The sequence below is a fragment of the Lathyrus oleraceus genome, chromosome 3, assembly GCF_024323335.1.
Source record: "Lathyrus oleraceus cultivar Zhongwan6 chromosome 3, CAAS_Psat_ZW6_1.0, whole genome shotgun sequence".
Lineage (NCBI taxonomy): Eukaryota > Viridiplantae > Streptophyta > Magnoliopsida > Fabales > Fabaceae > Lathyrus > Lathyrus oleraceus.
The window spans coordinates 356661378-356680370 of NC_066581.1; the positions used below are offsets into that span (position 1 = coordinate 356661378).

The following is an 18993-nucleotide window of genomic DNA, read 5'->3' on the forward strand; positions in this document are numbered from 1 at the left end:
GAGTAGATTCCTAATCCTTCTAAAGGCTTTTCAATGCGGTATGCTTATGCCTTTCTCTCATCGCTGGAGGCCGGTTCAAAAGAAATGGCAGTCTGAGTGATTCAACAGTTGGCGAGAGTCTGGAAGAGTCGGGGGCCTTATAAGTTGCTTGATTTTTCTTGATAGCTTTTACAAGATAGACTTCCAACCAGGCATAATTTGTTCATATGTCTAATAGTGGTTGCAGGTTCGAGTGTGGGGTGTATGGGTTGTCTACGACGTGTGGAATCTGTTTACTACTTGTTTGTCCTATGTGAGGTTGCTTCCATGCTCTGGTACAAGGTCCTTGAGTGGGTGGGTATTCCTAAACCTCTTACTAACTCGATCTTAGGAGTGTTTGAGATGTTTCGGGGTCTTGGTCTTGGTAAGAATCCTCTCTTTGGATTGGTTTCAATTTTGCACTCTATAGTTTAGACTATTTGGAATATGCGTAGTAAAATTATTTTTTGTTGGTATAGGAGGTCGATAGATCACTAGATAAATTCGGTAATTTGGTTGTCTTGAAAGTTGGTTATTGCTCCGGCTCTAATTTTTGTCGTTTCTTTGTTTGACTGGGAAAAAGATCCTTTTTTGTGTTTGCAATTTTAGAAATAAATTATGTATCCAACAATCCTCTTTGTTTTTTAGGTGACCGTGTTTACCTCTCTCAACATGCTCTTTTAGAGGGTGATGTGTCTGATGTTTAGGGTGGGCTTTTTGGTCGAATGGGAGATTATCTTGTGTTTTTTAGGTTAGTGTTGGTTCTTTTTCTCTTGTTTATCTTTTGTTAACTATTTTTTTTAAAATTTTAATACACCTTTGATGCACTTATTTGTATCTTATACTCTTTTCTCTTTGTAATATATTTTATATGTGCTTTGCCATTAAAAGAAACTAATATTTGTGGTTAATTTTTAAAGAGAAGGTAAAATGTTGATAGATAATATCTAATTTTCTTTTTGAATGAAGAAAATATTTAAGTTTGAACCTATAACATAGAATTCCTTTGATATCTCAATCCAAAATAGTGAGGTATACTCCTTTCGAAACAATAACGACGTGTATCGATAAGGTGGTCGGAAATTAGAGAGAATATAAAGTTATATAATATAAATATTTTAATTGAATTTCTTTCATTTTTAAATTTTTTATTTATACAGAGTTAAAGTTATTCAGTGTTAAATTTTTAAACTCGTGCTATAAATTTTTATAGTTTTGGATAAATTAAAAAATAGTGACCAATTTGTAAACTTTAAAATTTATTTGGATCAATTTATAATTTTTTGAAATTATTAGGAATCACAATTTGAAATATTCAAAATATATAACCAGCTTTAAATTTTTTAAATGTTTTACTTTGAGATGTCATTTTAAATTGTTAAAATTTAATTTTAACAAAATATTTTATAAGTTTCCATCGTTTTCACAATTTATCATTTCTAAAATCAAAACAATTATTTTTGATTAAATCATTTTAAATATTTTCAACAAAAAAAATCACTTTCTCTCATTTAAATCTCTTATCCAAACACACTCTAAAGTAAAAGTAAAATAAATATTAAATTTTAATATAAAAATAATACTATAATAAAAAACATAGTACTAGTAAATCCTAACTTTTAAATTAAAAATTATAATTATAGAAACAAATATAATTTTATATATATGGAGTAGCTTTTGGTTGTAATAGTGAAAATAAACACACTACATCATGATTACATGATATGAACCGAAATTATAGGATCCAGTGCATCTTACAACTTCCACTCTTTTGTGAGAATACACTGAAAACAAAGAGAAACAGTGCACTACCAAAAAGTAAAGCCAAAGGGAAATCATTAAATTAAACAAAATGTGTAACTGATTTTCATTTGATTATTATTATTCTTACTATTATATTCCACTCTAAGATCTCTCTCTATAGACAACTGTAACATATAATATACCTATAACTCTCTCTCTCTCTCTCTCTTTATCACCTATTCTTTCTTTTTTTAGTTCATTGTTTTCTTCTTTAGCTTCATGCATCACTTCTCCAACATGTCACCAAATCCAGAAGAACTCTTTCTTATAAAAAATGACAAAGAAGAAAACGATATCAATATTGATAATGATAAGATAGAAACAGAAGAAATCTCAAAAACTCTATCAACAGCATCAGCGTCATCTTCATCGGAAGAAGAAAAACTTGAAGAAAAAGATGAAGAAGGAGATGAAGATGGTTTCAGAACTCCAACAACATTGGACCACAAGATTACAGTGCTCACATGTCCACCTGCACCAAAGAAAACGAAACAATCTCTGAAAAGAAGAGCAGTACACTGCAACTGCAGACAGTTACCACTTGATCTGTCAAAAGAAGTTGAATTATTGTTCCAAACTCAGCCTATTCCATTTTCAGATTCACATGGCGCCAAGAAAATTCGAAGAGATAATAATCACGAAACTACGAAATGATGCGACTTTTGTATCAATTTCTCTGTGTAACTGTACGTATAATTCTTAAAGGGGTGCAATTAACTTCTTCCAAATTTTTGTGAGTATAATTTTTCATATCTTTTTGGTAATTATGCATTAACCTTGTATACTTTATTTTTTCATTAGTGAGATTTTAAATGTTTCTTGTTGTTGTTTGGTGAGGATATATTTGAAATAATAAAGTGATTATAGCTTCAACTTCTACTAACAAAACAGTAACTAGCACAATTTTTTTTTATAGTGGAAGATAGATATTTATCCACCTTTTAATGAAGGGATCCACAAAAATTGTTAAGATCTAACTTCTATGATTTATCCTTATCTAAGATATAGTTAAGATGCTCCGAATTATTTAATTTTTGTTAAGAATTTTTAATTGATAGTTATGATAAAAATTAAAGTATCTCAAATGATTTAATTATTGTAATTTTTTTATAATAATAATGTATATGAATTAAATTTTACATTAGAACTATAAATTTTCAATAGGTCTAATATAATTATTTTTTTGAAAGTTAATATATATATATATATATATATATATATATATATATATATATATATATATATATATATATATATATAAATATTTAAAAAACTATTACATTCAATTTTATTTCAGTATTTTATATATTTATTTTTTATTTTACGTTCAATATCTCAACTTTATTTCTTTGTAATTTATTCGACAACAACTTTCTACTTTAGTCTAAAAAATATTAAATTATTTTTTCATATTAATTTTAAGTAAAAAAATAAATATAAATAAAATATCAATATGTGAGTTAAAATTGTGAGACTGTGTTAATTTTTTTAAAATACCACTAATGTAAAAAACGAATGAATTATTTCCAAATAATATTGCAGAGTAGATCTCACTTCAACACTCATGATGGTTTGTTTGTTACGTTACAAATCTTTATAATTGAGAAAATATGATCAAAATTTATAGTAAAAACTAAATTGTCAGCTTTATCGATACATATAATTTTTTATAATCTTAAAGAAACTGTAATCATAGAATTTTAAATCTTGTTAAGTAATATTTTAAGATCAAATTTTAACGTGTAAAGATAAAAGTTTTCAACCAAGTAGATATAAACGGTTATAATAGTATAAATATTTCATTAACTTTACTGCACCGACCAGTTACTTTTGTACCAGAATAACATGTTAGTGCAACATACAGAATAAAGGAAGAGAATTTATTCTGATTGATTTATTCTTAACGTAAACAAACAAAATCAAGATTCATATATTTCAAATGGTTTTCATTTGTCTCCTATATGATTCTTCCTTCCAGTTTACGCTTGGAGATGTTGTCTTTGGATTCCATTGAAAGAAAGCATGAACCAGTTCTTATCACTAGGGCCAGCAATGATAGCATAGTATATTATTTTCTGTAATAAGTATAGTGTGAACTTGAATACTGCATTTTTTCTGCTTTTTTTGTACATTTTGTCTAGGAATTATGTGTGTGTTTGTGGTTTGGGAAATGATGCGTTTTCTCTGGTGTATTTGTACAACTTTGTCTAGGAATATTTTCTTGTATTTTTGTGTGTTTGTTATTTCTTTATTAGGTGTGCCTTATTAATAAGAGTTTGAAATTGTAACATTTGATAACCGAATTCATCCATATTAATATATTTTAAAATAATAATAATATTATTTTTTAAAACAAGGAATAATATAAAAAGAATCCAGACCAACTGAAATTATAATATATAAGTCAATGGATCCTACCAATTTTTTTAAAAAAAGTTATCGTTGGAATGAGAATTATCTCCTTCTAACGACCATTTCCAAGCCGTCAACTTAATGTCCCAAAGTAATTCTGAAAATATACAATGAGCGTCATTAAGTAAAATGTCATTTGTAATCTTTCAAAGGCTCCAAACGATCGCCATCCAATTAATACCTTCCTTTCCCTTTTTAAACTTCTCAACACTAACCCAACTCGAGAAACTCATCCAAACCAAGACTACATTCACCCAATCTATACCAATCCAATCGACCATTTTTTTCCAAATAATAACCACCACCCTACAGTTGAAGAAGAGATGACACGAATCTTCTTCAACCTGGAAACAAAGCGCACAAGGAAGATCATGGGGAGAAGAAAGAATATCTCTTATTCGAAGTTGATCCTTCGTCGGAATTCTATTGAGAAAACACCTTCAAATAAATGTTTTGATTTTGAAAGGAGAATGAGTTTTTCAAACTGAACAAAAAGCTTTCTTTAAGGTAACGTCCACATCATCGATGACTCAAACCGCTTCTAAAACTACATTCCCATATTTAACCAAATAGCCTGCCAGCGGATCAGGTTTCCAAATGATCAATTATTTATCTCCTAACGATGAGACTCCTTTACACAACACATGTTGAAGGTGACTCAATCTTCCTACCGAAAAAACTCCTTCTTGCCCAATCATACCAAAATCTCCCTAATACTAATTTTCTTCTTACCAGTAACCTATATTACCAACTAGTACATCTTTTTTTATAGGGGTGGCAAATGGATCCATTAAGAGAAAATTCATCCAATCCATCCATCAAAAAATCCATCAAATCCATCCATTACATAAAAATTAAGTTAATGGATTGATCCAATCCATCCATTTATAAGCATGGATTGATCCAATTCATCAAACACATTTTAATGATCCAATGAATTTTTTTATCTAATTTTAAAAAAAATAATTTTTTTCAAATATTAAATTTTTTTTTCGAAAAAAAATCAATTTTTTTTTGAAAAATAAAAATAAAATTATTTTTTGCGAAAAAAAATATACTTTTTTTTTAAAATACAAAAAATTGATTTTTTCCAAAAATTTAAAAATATTTTTTTTTGAAAAATACCAAATTTTGATTTCATTTTCGATTTTTTTTTTTTTACGAATATAATTTTTTTTTTTCGAAAATAAAAAAAACAATTTTTAAATAATTTTTTTCAAAAATACAAAAATATATTTTTTTTGAAAAAAAATGATTTTTCTCGAAGAAAAACTGATATTATTTTATTCAAAAAAAATAAAAAACTTTTTGAAAAAAATAAGTGATTTTTTTCAGAAAAAATGGATGGATGGATATCCATCCACTAAAAATATGATAATGGATTGATTGGATGGATTTTATTCTTAATGGATGGATTGGATTGAATATTTTTAAAAAACTTTTAGTGGATTGTTAATGGACTAATGGATTGTTTTGATCCATCCATTAACGATCCAATCCATCCATTTTGCCACCCCTATTTTTTTATGACTAATAGAAAACAAGTCTGGGAAAATATCCTTCGGAAGACAATTACAAACCCAAATAGCATACCAAAAGGAGATAGACATACCATCACCAACTCTAAAGTTAACATTGCTAGAAAAAGAAAAAGTCGAATTTGCCATACTATAATCAGAATTGATAGGATCCTTCCACCAAGTAGAACTTTTCTTCTTTGAACTTTTGTTACTCCTTAACATGATAGCTTTCCTTAAATCTCCATATCTAACCTTAAGTATATCCAACCAAAAATCCTCCTTCTCCATTAAAATCCTCAATTTCGACTTCTTACAGTAGTGCAATGTTGGCCTCTTCAATCTTCTTCACTCCAAGACCACCTAACCGAAAAGGTTTACAAACTTGATTCCAAGCAACCCAATAAATCATTTTTTTTCCTCCGAACCTCCCCAAAGAAACCTGTTTTGGATGCTCTCAATATCTTTCCACACTGTCACTAGAGCTTTGTAAAAATCCATAAAGAAAAATGAGAGACTCCCTAAGACGAATTTAATCAACATTATTCTCCCTCCTATGGAAAGCAATTTTCCCTTCCAACTGGCTAGCCTTGTTCTAACTTTACCCAAAAACGGTTTCCACGTATTAAATCTCATAGGATTGGATCCAATTGGAATACCAAGAAAAGAAAAAAAAATCTTCAACCCTACACAAGAGAAAATTTACTGCTACAACCAAAAAATTAAAGTTTAAATTCAGCCCAATAACTATGCTCATGTGGAAGTTTACCCCTAACTCGAAGACAATTTTGAACTCTCTCAAAATAGCTTTAATACCCCAAATGTTATTCCAATTCCCATCTTCTATGATAAAAGTGTTGTCTGCAAACTATAGTATATTAACACTGCAAGCACCATTAAAAGAAAACCCCTTGAACTGACCAAGCTCTGAAGCCTTCCTTACAATCCCGTCAGACCTTCTGCAACAATGATAAAGAGGAAATGAGAAAGGGGGTCGCCCTGCCTCAAACCCCTTTCGACTTAGAAATCCTTTGTAGGGCTCCTGTTAACCAAGACCAAAATCTAACTAGAGAAAACTAAAGCTTCCATCCATTTCAACCAATTCGCTCCAAACCTCATTCTCTACAACATAAACTTAAGAAAGTCCCAACTGACTGCTCGAAATCAAAGAACCCAGAACTCTTTTGAGTTGTCCAACCAAAAGTTTACTCAAAATTTTGTATAAGCTTCCAACTAAACATATAGGTTTGTAGCCATCCAAACTTATAAGATTATTATACTTTGGAACCAAAGTCCGAAAGGATGAAGTAAAGGATTTCGAAAGCTTCGCCTTACTATGAAACTCTTAGATGAATATAGTTATATCCTCCTTCATAAAGCTCCATCATTTCCTGATGAAAACATAATTTATTTTGTCCGGGCCTGGACTTTTCGAACCCTCGCAAACCCAAACAACCTATTTGATTTCCAAGTCAGAAAAATGTTCCTCAAGAAAACCAAAGTCAATACTAGACATAGATTTGAAACGATTACCTTATAATATAGGCCTACAATTATCATGTTCCAAGAATTTATCTGAAAAATGTCTCGTAACCTCTTGCTTAACCTCCCATGTCAATTCGATTATTCCATGCTCAGAGATGATTGATCCAATAAAGTTGCGCATGTGACGCACGTTCAAGAAGTTATGGAAGAAAGCGTTGTTCACATCACCATCTTTATTCCACTTAACTATGGATTTATGGATGAGGATCCACTCTTGAGTCTTTAACTTCCTCCACAAAGAATTAATAGCCTTGCTTCTCCTAGCCATCAAACCCTACACTTGGTCCTCCTTACAACTCACAAGTAAAATGTTTAAAGTGTTGATCTCGGGCTTGTTTTCCTCAACCTCCAAATTAACTTTACCAAAAAATTCCAAATTCCATTTACTAAGGCTCCCTTTAAGAATCTTGAATTTCTCCTTAATCACAAAATCATTTCTCCCTTCCACCCTCATACTCTTCCATTATTTTTCAACAAATCCAGTGAAATATTTGTTGTCAAACCAACAATTAAGGACCTTAGAAGGTTTTGGACCCCCAGTTTACGGTATTGATCAGAATCCAAATTGGACAATGATCTGAAACCTCCCTTTTACCAATCAGTTGACCTAAAATGCCCCACCTATCTATCGAGACTTCAGACACGAAGAAACAATCTATTATACTCATAAACTTCCCTTGCTATTAAACCATCTGGAGATGTTTCCCTTACAAGGCATATCAATTAGATGAATCTCCTCAATAAATTAAGAGAATTCTCTCATCTCAATCGCCCTATTAACAAGCAAACTACCTTTCCTTTCCTTTGAGCAAATGATAGAGTTGAAATCCCATCCAATATAATATTCCCCATCTCCAAACTTCTGTTTCAACATAGATATTTACTTCCATGTCAACCTCTTCTTAGCTAGGTTGCACGACGAATAAACATTGACTATATAATAGTAATTACTCCTCCATAACATTTTCATACCCAGGAAACCTTCTCCTTTAAAAGAAAAAATAGGACCAAAAATACCTTCCTTCCATAATGTTAACAAGCCTCTCAAAATCAGAATCATATACCTCTAACTATTTATCCTTTTTGTGCGCCATCAAACGCATATTTTCATATTCATCATCTGAGCAAGAATTGGAAGATGAATAAGATGTTTCATCTTTATCTTCCCAAGCGATACAAGCCATATGACCTTTGGCATGGTTACCCTTTGTCTTATAGGATTATGTGAGATCAACATTTAGTATCACATACATATGATATATAAGTACACATTAGAGTTTCTATAACTATATGTGTAAGGAAGAAGTCTCAATTCCTTCTTTTGTTTTGACTCTTTCAATAACCATTAGTGTTTTACTTCTTTCAATGCATGAAGAAATCGCTTCCTTTTAAAATCATATTTGTCTATCCAAAATCAAAGGAACATAATATAAAACTCATTCTTATTATTATTCATCTACTTAACAACACAAACTACTTTTCTTTCTTTTCAACAAGCTTAGGTAGATACATGTAAAATTGATTCATAATAAATTCAATACATATATCCGGAATAATCTCACATAAAATCAGTGACTAATTCTTTGATCTATAAGAAAATCCAATTTTTTTCTAATTTTTAAACTATTTGAGATCCATTTGGATTCTTTCTTTGCAACCTGTATAGAAAATATCTTGATAAGTTTTTACATTTCTCATATCTTGTAGTACTTATTCAAAGAAATTTTGTGAGGTTAATGTGTTGGGTTTGGGCTCCATTCCTATATGGAGAAATATCCAAATATGATTAGTTCATTTGTCTTATTTATTTAACTGAAGAGGGTCAATTTAGAGTTGAGAGAGATAGAGAGAAAATAAGGATTCAAAAGAGAGAAAAGAGGAGAGAAACTCATTCCTATTTTTCTGCAATCAGTCTCACTAAATCAACAATTCCTGATTTGTTAACCATTGGATCGAGCTCAAATTTGAAGGGTATGTTTGTAACACATATATCTAACTTTTGACTATTCAGAATATCAAAACAACATATGAGTTTAGAGTTATCTGCTTCGCACTGAAGCTTCAAATTTGATAAAATTTTCAGCTTTTTTATTCTTATTTGTAAGCTAGTTTGCTTTATGATTTTCGGTTATTAGCACTAGTTTGTGAATCAATTTAAGACTCTCTTGTACCCTTAATTAATTATATTGGAGTTATTTCTTTGGTCTGGATGAATTATGATTTTTACTCTCATATTGAGAGTTTTTTCACATTAAAAATATTGGTGTTCTTTTGTGCCTTTATTTGTTCGATTTGTGTCTTATATTTGTTGTTGATCCTCAAGGTTCCTAAAAGTCTAGGGAATTTTATATCCGTTGCGTATTTCTCTATTATTGTGTCTTAATTTCTCATCAGAGTGGCATCAGAGTGCTTGGTTAAGACTGTAAGACCCCAATTTTGACCCTAAGATCCCTCATGCAATTCCATCATAAGCATTAGCATTGGGATCATGTCTTGGCATCCTCCTTACCCCTCTTTCATTGGGTTTGCTTTGGGAGAGATCACCAAGCACTTTGTGATTATACCATACTTGTATTTTATCATTTCACTAACCAAAATACCAAAAATATGTCTTTGCATTTATCTAACTCTTTTGTAGGAAGGGCATGATCTCATTGATTCATCAAGTTCACATCTAGGGTTTGAGACCCTCATGAACAAGGAGCACAACCAAGAATTAATTCAAGAATGGTTATGAGCATCATATATGAGTCCCAATGATTACTACATGTTATTTTGATCAAGTTTTCTTTAAGAGTTTGAGGGTGATTTGCCTTGGAAACCCTAGTTTGACTGGGTATCTTGAGTAACTTCTCCAACAAACTATCTCACCAATTGATCAAATTTCTCAAGGGACACTTCAAAATTCATCATATTATGCATATATGATCTACCATTAGCCAAGAAAGCCAAGAGAATTGGAAGTTATCAAGTTGGTTGATGGTGGTTGGCCAAATGGATTCATCTGATCAAAACTGGGTCTCCCTAGACCCTATCTCCTACAATTTTCACCATATGAAAATGATTCCAAGAGAAAACTTACTATAAATGAAATTAAAAACAACTTTAGTATTGAGACCTAGATCTAGTTTTTCTTGGAAAATCGTTTTGTATGATGAAACATGATAGGTCATTTTGTCTAAACCCTAATTTGAAAGTCAACTTCCCAATGCCATAACTTGCTCAATTTTTATATGATGAAATATTTCCAAGTTGCACAATCAAATTCAATGTGTCTAATTCAACTTTTATGTTTGGAGTGAGATCTAATTCAACTTTTTTGAGCATGTGATATGAGGTTACATTATAGGTCACTTTTGACCTATACCATTGATCAAGTGATTTTTCCAAACTTCAAAAATGCATAACTCTATCATTCAAAATCCAAATGACATGAAATTTGTGACCATTTTGAAGGTATTTAAGAGAGCTAGAACTTTGATGAAGACACTTTTCTCATTTGAAGCTCATATAAAAAGTTAAGCAAGGTGGAATATTGAGACATATGGTTTGACACTTAGAAAAATTTTGATATGTCAAAAATGTCCAAACTTCCACCTTAAATTTCTCCAAGTCCAAAGCTCTAAATGAAAAGGTGTTGAACATGAAAGTTGTTCCTCTTGATCTCACCTTCCCAAAGAGCTCAAATTCATACATTTTGGACAAGGAATGCATAGGTTGCGCATGGTATGAACAGGGTGATATCACTTGGCAAGGATCAAACTTCAAACATCAATGCACACTTACCTTGCAATCCAAGCTTAATTCAGGCAATCCAATATTCATTTCTGGACCTCAAGCAATTATTTCATGGGCCTGTGCATGCCCATGCACCCTTACATCACCATTTGCCAAAATTGGAAAGTGATTTGAAGTATGTAATTATCAACTGTTTTGGCTATAAATAGAGCTTCAATTGCTCAGGAATGAACACACATTCGCGCCAGCTTTGACCCCCCATCTCAAACCCTCACTTTACAAAGGATAAGCCTGAGAAATTCTCTTGAATTTGAGGTTGAATTTCCACTGTTTTGAAATTCAAATCTCTAGGAATCCATAGCCTTTGAAGCATCTAATTCTTCTTCTGCAAGCAAGTGGAGTGAGATCAAGCAAAAGCAAGATCAAGATTAATTGAATCCAGACCTACATTGAAGGTATTTTCCAGAAATTTTGAACTCTTCGACTCTCTCAAATTCTTGCTCAATTTTATTGATTCTTTGGTTGTCTGAAGTCCTACCAATGTAGGCAAGAAGATTGAGTTGCTTTGAGGCCAAATCGAAGTAACTCAGTTCATGTACCTCAAATTTCAACTCCATGTATCTCTCAATATGCTTGGAGTTAGAGTGAATTGAGGCCAGATTCGAGCTCAGTGCCGTTTTTTTTTAAGATCATGTCCTTATTTTTCATTTTGGTGATGGTTGATGGTGGACCAGTCAGGTGAGGTCCACCGAAGAAGATGACCGGAGCTCTGAATCCGGCGATGCGTTGGCAAGACTCTGAACCACATGATCCATTCATTTTGTTTTAATCTTAGGCGTTGGTTTTTATTACCACATGTGTATCGCAGTTGACTAATGACCACATGGAATGCGCGCTAGGGACCATCTGATCTGCCACCTCAATTAATGAGGGAGATCAGATGGTCCACGTATTTTTGACTTTCTGAATTTTCATTTTTATTGCATTATTTTCAGTAATTCATATTAAATTCAATATTGATCCAAAAAATATGGGACTTTCACCAAATATTTTCAAGTATTTTTCTCTTTCATATTCTGAATTAAAATTATTTTTTGGATCATTATTAATATTTTTCATGAATTAATTTATTTTGCATTTGATTTTAATTTTTTAAAAATATTTTTAAATGTCCAAAAATTATGAAATTTTTTCTCCAAGGTCCTTTCACCTTGTTTGACCTATGATAAATCTCATGGCTATTTCTTTGGTGTTTTGATGAGATTTTAAGAATTGGACAAACCATATTTAATTTAAATGCACTATTTTAGTATTTTTAAATTGAATAAATGCCAAATGAACTTGTTGACCAATGGTGATGACTTTGTTTATGTTTGACTCTTGTTGTTAGGCCTTGGTCAAGGTTGATTTGACTTTGTCAAATTAATACCATTGGATTTAGGGGATTGGTGGAATGTACATTCCATCTCCCAAAATTAATGAATGATATTAATGTGGTAAAAGTCCTCCTTTGACCAATTTGTAATTTCATTCATCCCCCTCCCACTTCATCTCATTCCTCTTCTTCATTCATTCATTCCACTTGACGTATGACATCTCAAAGTCCTAATGCTAGTTGATTGAAAAATTGATATGAGTATGGATGAGATTAGGCCACACCTTTTGCATATTCTTTTTGTGTGTGGTATGTTTCATAAGCATAGTCCATCATACCATGTCTCTAACATGCATTAACACCAAAATTCTATTGCCCGACCTCAAATAGTTGTGACTTCTACATAAGTCCAATTATGATTGCTTAACATAACGCTAAATTTATGACATAAAAGGCATAAGCATTCTAGTTAGTGAGATTGTAAGTCTCCCCTCTTTCATGGTATTGTGGGGAAACTTGGTCTTCTTTCCTTCCTTTGGAAGATGTTTTGGTTCAAGGATCCATGCTTGTGATAAGTGGGTTAAGTGTTCTCCAAATAATATCTTGAAATGAAAAGCAAAAACAAAACAATTCTAACTCTTAACCTATTAACTACTAACTTTTAATTTCAAGCCTTTACTTTAAAGCAATTTACTTTTAGCACTCTATTTCATTTGTCATTGTTCATATCATTCTAATTGTTTATGTTAATGTAATTTTCACTTTGCCCATTTGGACCATATTGTGTGATATATTTTTTTTATGTATACTTTGCTTGTTGTGTGGTCTTTGACCACTAATGTACATAATAATAACAAAAACCCTAAAAAACTTTTGAGTGGACTGTTGGCTTGATCTTGGACAAATGGACTTAGAATCTAGGAAATCTTCCTATGCTAATGGACTTGGACAATGCCAACTTGTTGAAGAACCAAGTGCTTGCAATTTGAAATTCATCTGATACATCTTTGAAAACATCGCTGAGTTCATCTGCAAGATGATCATTGTGTAGCTGTTATTTTGAACCTGTGACTTATGGAATTCATCTGTTGCATGGGCTATTTTGAAGAAGATCATGGAATGGATAAGCTTGGATGAGGCCATCTTTATTTGATGTCTTGCTCTTCAAGATAATATAATTGTGCATTGGTGTGTTGCTTGATTCTAAAAGTCCAAGGGAATTCTGGGTTTCTATTGACATTCTTGTCTATTGGATTGTTACCCATTTGGTAAGATCTTTTCAACTCTAAACTTTTCAATTTTGTGCATAGGGTAGCCTCTTCATCTTCTCCCCGTTTCTTTAATTTCAAAATCTCTCCCTCCATTTTTCAAAATCTTCTTTGTGTGAACTACTTTTGTTCTAAACTTTGACCACTTTTGCAAAAAGATAGAAACTTTGGCCTTATGCCATTGCATTTTCAAACTTATTTTATTAAATCAAACTTGTGAATAAACTTAACTATACTTGACCTAAACTTTCAAAAAGCCAAAAAGAACCAACTCATTCAAACCATTTTTAGGCCTTTGTGCCTTTCAAACTTAATTTTTATTAAAAGCAATGCATCCATTTTGAAATTTGTATCACGAACTACGAGGTTTTGATCCCTCATTTTTATGTTGGTACGTAGGCACAAGTCTGAAGGTCTTGTCAAACACAAAAATATAATTAATGAATTTTTTCCTCATCCCCCCATTCTATTTGTTTGTAAACATCACTTTGTACAAAAATACATATGCACACAAAAAGGGCTCCCTAGGAGTACCTAGGACACTTTGGGTGATAACACCTTCCCTCTGTGTAACCAACCCCCTTACCTGTGATCTCTTACTTTTATTAGTTTTTATTTGAAAACTTCTTACTTTTTGGGTTTTGTTCGTACTTTTTCCCTTTTCCCTTGGAAACAATAAAAGCGCGGTGGCGACTCTTGTTATTTGATTTCTAGCTTGTCAATAGCTTGATGATCATGAATTTCCCGCTACAGAAATTAAGTGGCGACTCTGCTGGGGAGTAGTCTCCAGTGGGTTTAGCCTACTTTTTGTGTGAATGTATTTGTATATATGTGATGTTTGTATATATATATGTATGATATAATCTGCTTGTTGTGCTTGGTGATCTCTGAGTGGTGAGATAAGTTCTAACTCGAACTTGAGTGCAATTAAGATAGGAGGATGGTATAGTCATGTTCGACTTGTGTGGAGTAGTCCTTAACAAGTTGGCTTGAGATCCATCTGCTCAGTGGAGACTCTTTTGGATTTGGAAATGTCACACAAGTATTTGTTGTTAGGCATTACTATCTCTAATTGAGTCCGAGACGCTGAGGACCTTAGAACATTTAACCCATCTTGGCCTACTTAGGACGTAGTGCGGAAACTGTTCAAGTGTAGACTTGATAATAGTTGTTACGTGATACTACACTCAGACGAGTTTCTCTTGAGAATATTATGGGTCGATGAGTCAGTCATCTTAACCTATAATATCTGATAGATGGAATTAAGACTCTGGGAACATTTTAGAACATGATCTACATGTTTTATTCCTTAGTTCACTCCTTTTGGATGGTTCTTACCCAGACTCCATGCTCGTGACTTGCAACAAACCTTTGATTCTTGGTTGATCCAATCAAGTCTTGTCAATATCAATGGAACTTGGGTGTTGATAAGGTGAAAGATATAATCCACCAAAATGGATGATTGATCTTGACAATGACTTGATTCATCCCTTGACCTTTGTTTGCCTTGTGTGTGATCCCTTATTTGTGATTGTTGCATTCATGCGCATCATAACATTCATCACACGAAAATTTCAAGGAACTAAGGTATCATTTGCAAATATTTTCAGACCATGGATTGTGGATGAAGGAACACTAAGAAGTACAGTTTCAGATGTCCTGACTTGAAAGAGTTAAGGAAGCTATCATCTTTTGCATTAGATCCCTTGGACTTCAAACAACGTCATGGGAAGCTTCTGTCCATCTTTTCTGCTGATGTGGTTGAAGGACTTTTGAGTGTGCTAGTGCAGTTCTATGATCCTTTCTATCATTGTTTCACTTTCCCATATTTTCAGCTTGTGCCTACCTTGGAGGAGTATTCTCATCTTTTGGGGATACCTGTTTCTAGTAGAGTGCCTTTTAGTGGATTGGAGGAGATTCCCTGATCTAGTATTATTGTTGAAGCTCTTCACTTGAAGAAGTCTGAGATAGAGGCTCATTGGGTGAAGAAAGGAGGGTTATTTGGGTTGCCAACTTGTTTCCTCATCAAGGAAGCTACTACTTTTGCTCAAGCTGGTAGCGTGGATGCTTTTGAAGCTATCTTTGTATTGCTCATCTATGGATTAGCTTTGTTCCCTAACATTGGCGGTTTTGTTGATGTTAACGTCATTAGACTTTTCTTGATTGGGAATCCTGTGCCTACTTTGTTGGATGATATGTATTTGTCTTTGCATCTAAGGAATTCTAAGGGAGGTGGAACGATTGTCTGTTGCATTCCTCTTCTGTACAAGTGGTTTATTTCGCACTTGCCTCAGACTCCTGCTTTTGTGGAGAACAAACAATGTATAAGGTGGTCTCAGAGACTTATGTCTCTAACCAATGATGATATAGTTTGGTATGATCCGTCTTTGAGCATTTTGGAGATTATTGATAGTTGTGGTGAATTCTCTAATATGCCTCTCATTGGTACACAAGGAGGAATTAACTACAACCCTGCTTTGGCTCGTCGTCAACTTGGGTTCCCCTTGAGAGACAAACCTAATAACATGTTGTTATAAGGTATTTTCTATCAAGAGGGTAAATATCCCTAACATTTGAAGTAGAAGATTGTGCATGCTTGGCATAATGTGCATAGGAAAGGAAGATTCGAGCTTGGTCCGTGCAATTGTGTAGCTTTGGAAGCTTACACTCTTTGGGTGAAGAAGAGAGCTATGGAGTTGAAGATGCCTTATCCTTGTGAAAGACTTATGTCTATGGTTGTGGTTGAGCCATTAACTCTCCCTAACCAAGATGTAGAGGAGTTGGAAGATGCGCTCATCAAGATGAAGCAAGAGAAGGATGTGTGGGAAGAGCGTTTCCGTGCTTTGAGCAAGAAGCATGAAGAGTTGCAGTTAGAGTCTAAGGACAAAGATGCACTTATTGAGCTACTTGAAGATCGAATGACGAAGAGACAGAGAGAGCCAGAGGTTTCATCTTCTAGCATGCCTCAAGCTTCTATTGCTTGGAAGAAGATTGTTGACCAGCTTGTCCTCGAGAAGACTCAGATGAAGGCTTCTTTTGAGACCGAGATCCGTCGCATTCGAAGGAAGTACGCGCTTTCAGCTAGATCTTTTGACATTGTTGTTAGGGATCCTTAGGATGACTAGTCTCCTTTTCTCTTGTATCTTTTTTATTTTGGTTTCTGAAATCGTACTCAGTGTAATCCTTCCAATATATATAAATACAAAGAGATTTTTGGTCATATCAAATTGTTGCAATTGCCATTTAAATATTATATATTTTCAAATGATATAGTAAGATCCTTGAAAAATAAAAATAATCAAGCATTGCATTTCATGCATCATTTGCATAAACAGGTTTTCCATAGATGTCTGATTGGTGTTTCTTCGGTGGTTTAGCCAAGCTGACTCACCGATACAATACCCGAGCCAATCATCTGAAAATTATGGAACATTTGGAGCAAGAGAACAGATAGCTGAAGAACGAGATCGCCCGCCTGTAATACCCCAAAATTTACCCTTCATTTTTCCTGGAAGCATGGGATTATGTTTTACACTTCATTAGCATCATATTAGGTCATACTCATTGCATACTGCATTAGTGACATGGAGATCAGGTTTTGATCGATCACTCCTTAACAGAAGGAGCCCACACAAAGCAAGATTGAGAATTGGACTTCATTTTCTAAGTATACAAGTCTCAAGGGTCTCAGGAGGGTCCAAGTATCTTATTATGGTCCTCAGTTCATCAGTGAAGGATTCAAAGCTATCCGAGTGTTCATCTGGATTTAATCAGAAATTAGGGTTTCATGGCTACCTGCGACAGGAAATGTTTGGTTGGAAGTAAAGAAGCTCATCCATGTCATGATTATAGAGGCATCTTGGCCTAGGAAGATTCACAATTATCTCAGAAAGATCCATTGGCAATCAGTGCAATCAGTTCCTGATCATTTTGCCCTAAAACTAGGGTTTGGTATAAAATCAGTTTATTTCTGATTCTTTGGGTGAATCTATTTTTCCATGGCCCTCCATATGTCCACAAGGGTCTACATACAAAAAATCAGCTCTTTATTTGAGCTAGAAGTGCTTCAATTGATCAATGGAATCGGGTATCAGACAGTTTGGGAAAAGTCAATTGTGGGGCAAGAAAAGTCAACTCCTAACATTTTGAGAGTGGAATCTCAAAATCCATGCCTAGGGGATCCTACATGTGAAATTTGATCAAGGTTGGATCATGGATTCATCATTTAATCAGGAATTGGAAAAGTTACTTAATTTGGAAATGGTTGACTTTCCATTTATTGCAAGTTTTCATGATCGTTGCACTCACTTTAAGCCCATTTTGCATCAAGATAAAAGCTCCATTTTAAACATTTCTCCAACATGAACATTGTTCCTCTTGTTCAAATCTTTCTAGAGATATAAAGTTTGCTCCATTTGGATTAGAATTGAGAAAGTTATGCTTAGTTAAAGTGAGACACTTTTTTAGGACACTTAGAAAAATTTCTAAGCCCAAAATCTCCAAAATATGTCAAGAATTCTTGGCCAGTTTTCTTGAACTTCAATGCATTATTTGAAAATACTTTATTCACAACAGTTGTACCTTGCCATGTCCTCTTTCACATCCTTTTGGAATCATCTCATTTGGATCCATGATTTCAGAGATACATTAATTTAAAGAGGGCACCATGACTTGATTTTCTAGGCAGATTTTGGGCCTGGCTGGCCCAATCAGATTTTCTAAGCATGCTGCACAAACGAGTCATGTTTTTTTACCTCTTTTGGCCATGCATTGGACATCCATTCACTTAAGTTTGGCCCAAAATAACAACATTTTACACCTCACTTCACACTTTTATTCTTATGGATAAATCACTTATTAAAAAGCCCATGAGAACACCTAATCCACCCTATTTAAGAAGCTGAAACCCTAACCCTAAAGGAGCATTGGAATTTCGTGGCAAGGAGGCAAAGCTTCATCACATATCAGATTCCATTCCACTTCTATTTTCCATTAGGTAATCATCTCTTCCATTGCCATGTTTTGATATATCTACGCTTGCTTACCATGTTCATCACCATTAATCCTTCTGTTTTCATATTTTTTTTCTTATTTAAAATATTTTCTTCGTCCATAAAATTACCCAAAAATATTTTTCACTTTTCTTAACGTTTTATTAAATTTTATATAATTTTTATTTTCGTATTTTTTTAATATTAATATTTTATTTTAATTATTTATTCTAAATGGTCCATTTTAACACACTTTTTTATTGATTTTATTTTTATGACTTAAAATTATTGTTAGCATTTGATTTTTGGGGTGCAAATTGACCATT

At 33.0% G+C, this 18993-nt stretch overlaps 1 protein-coding gene across 1 annotated transcript; it reads left to right on the forward strand.

Moving 5' to 3' along the window:
• Positions 1 to 1900: 1900 nt before the first annotated feature.
• LOC127129259 (uncharacterized) lies at positions 1901 to 2695 on the forward strand. Its single transcript, XM_051058502.1, has one exon. The coding sequence runs from the start codon at positions 2041 to 2043 to the stop codon at positions 2473 to 2475; it is 435 nt and encodes a 144-aa protein (XP_050914459.1). The 5' UTR covers positions 1901 to 2040; the 3' UTR covers positions 2476 to 2695.
• Positions 2696 to 18993: the final 16298 nt, after the last annotated feature.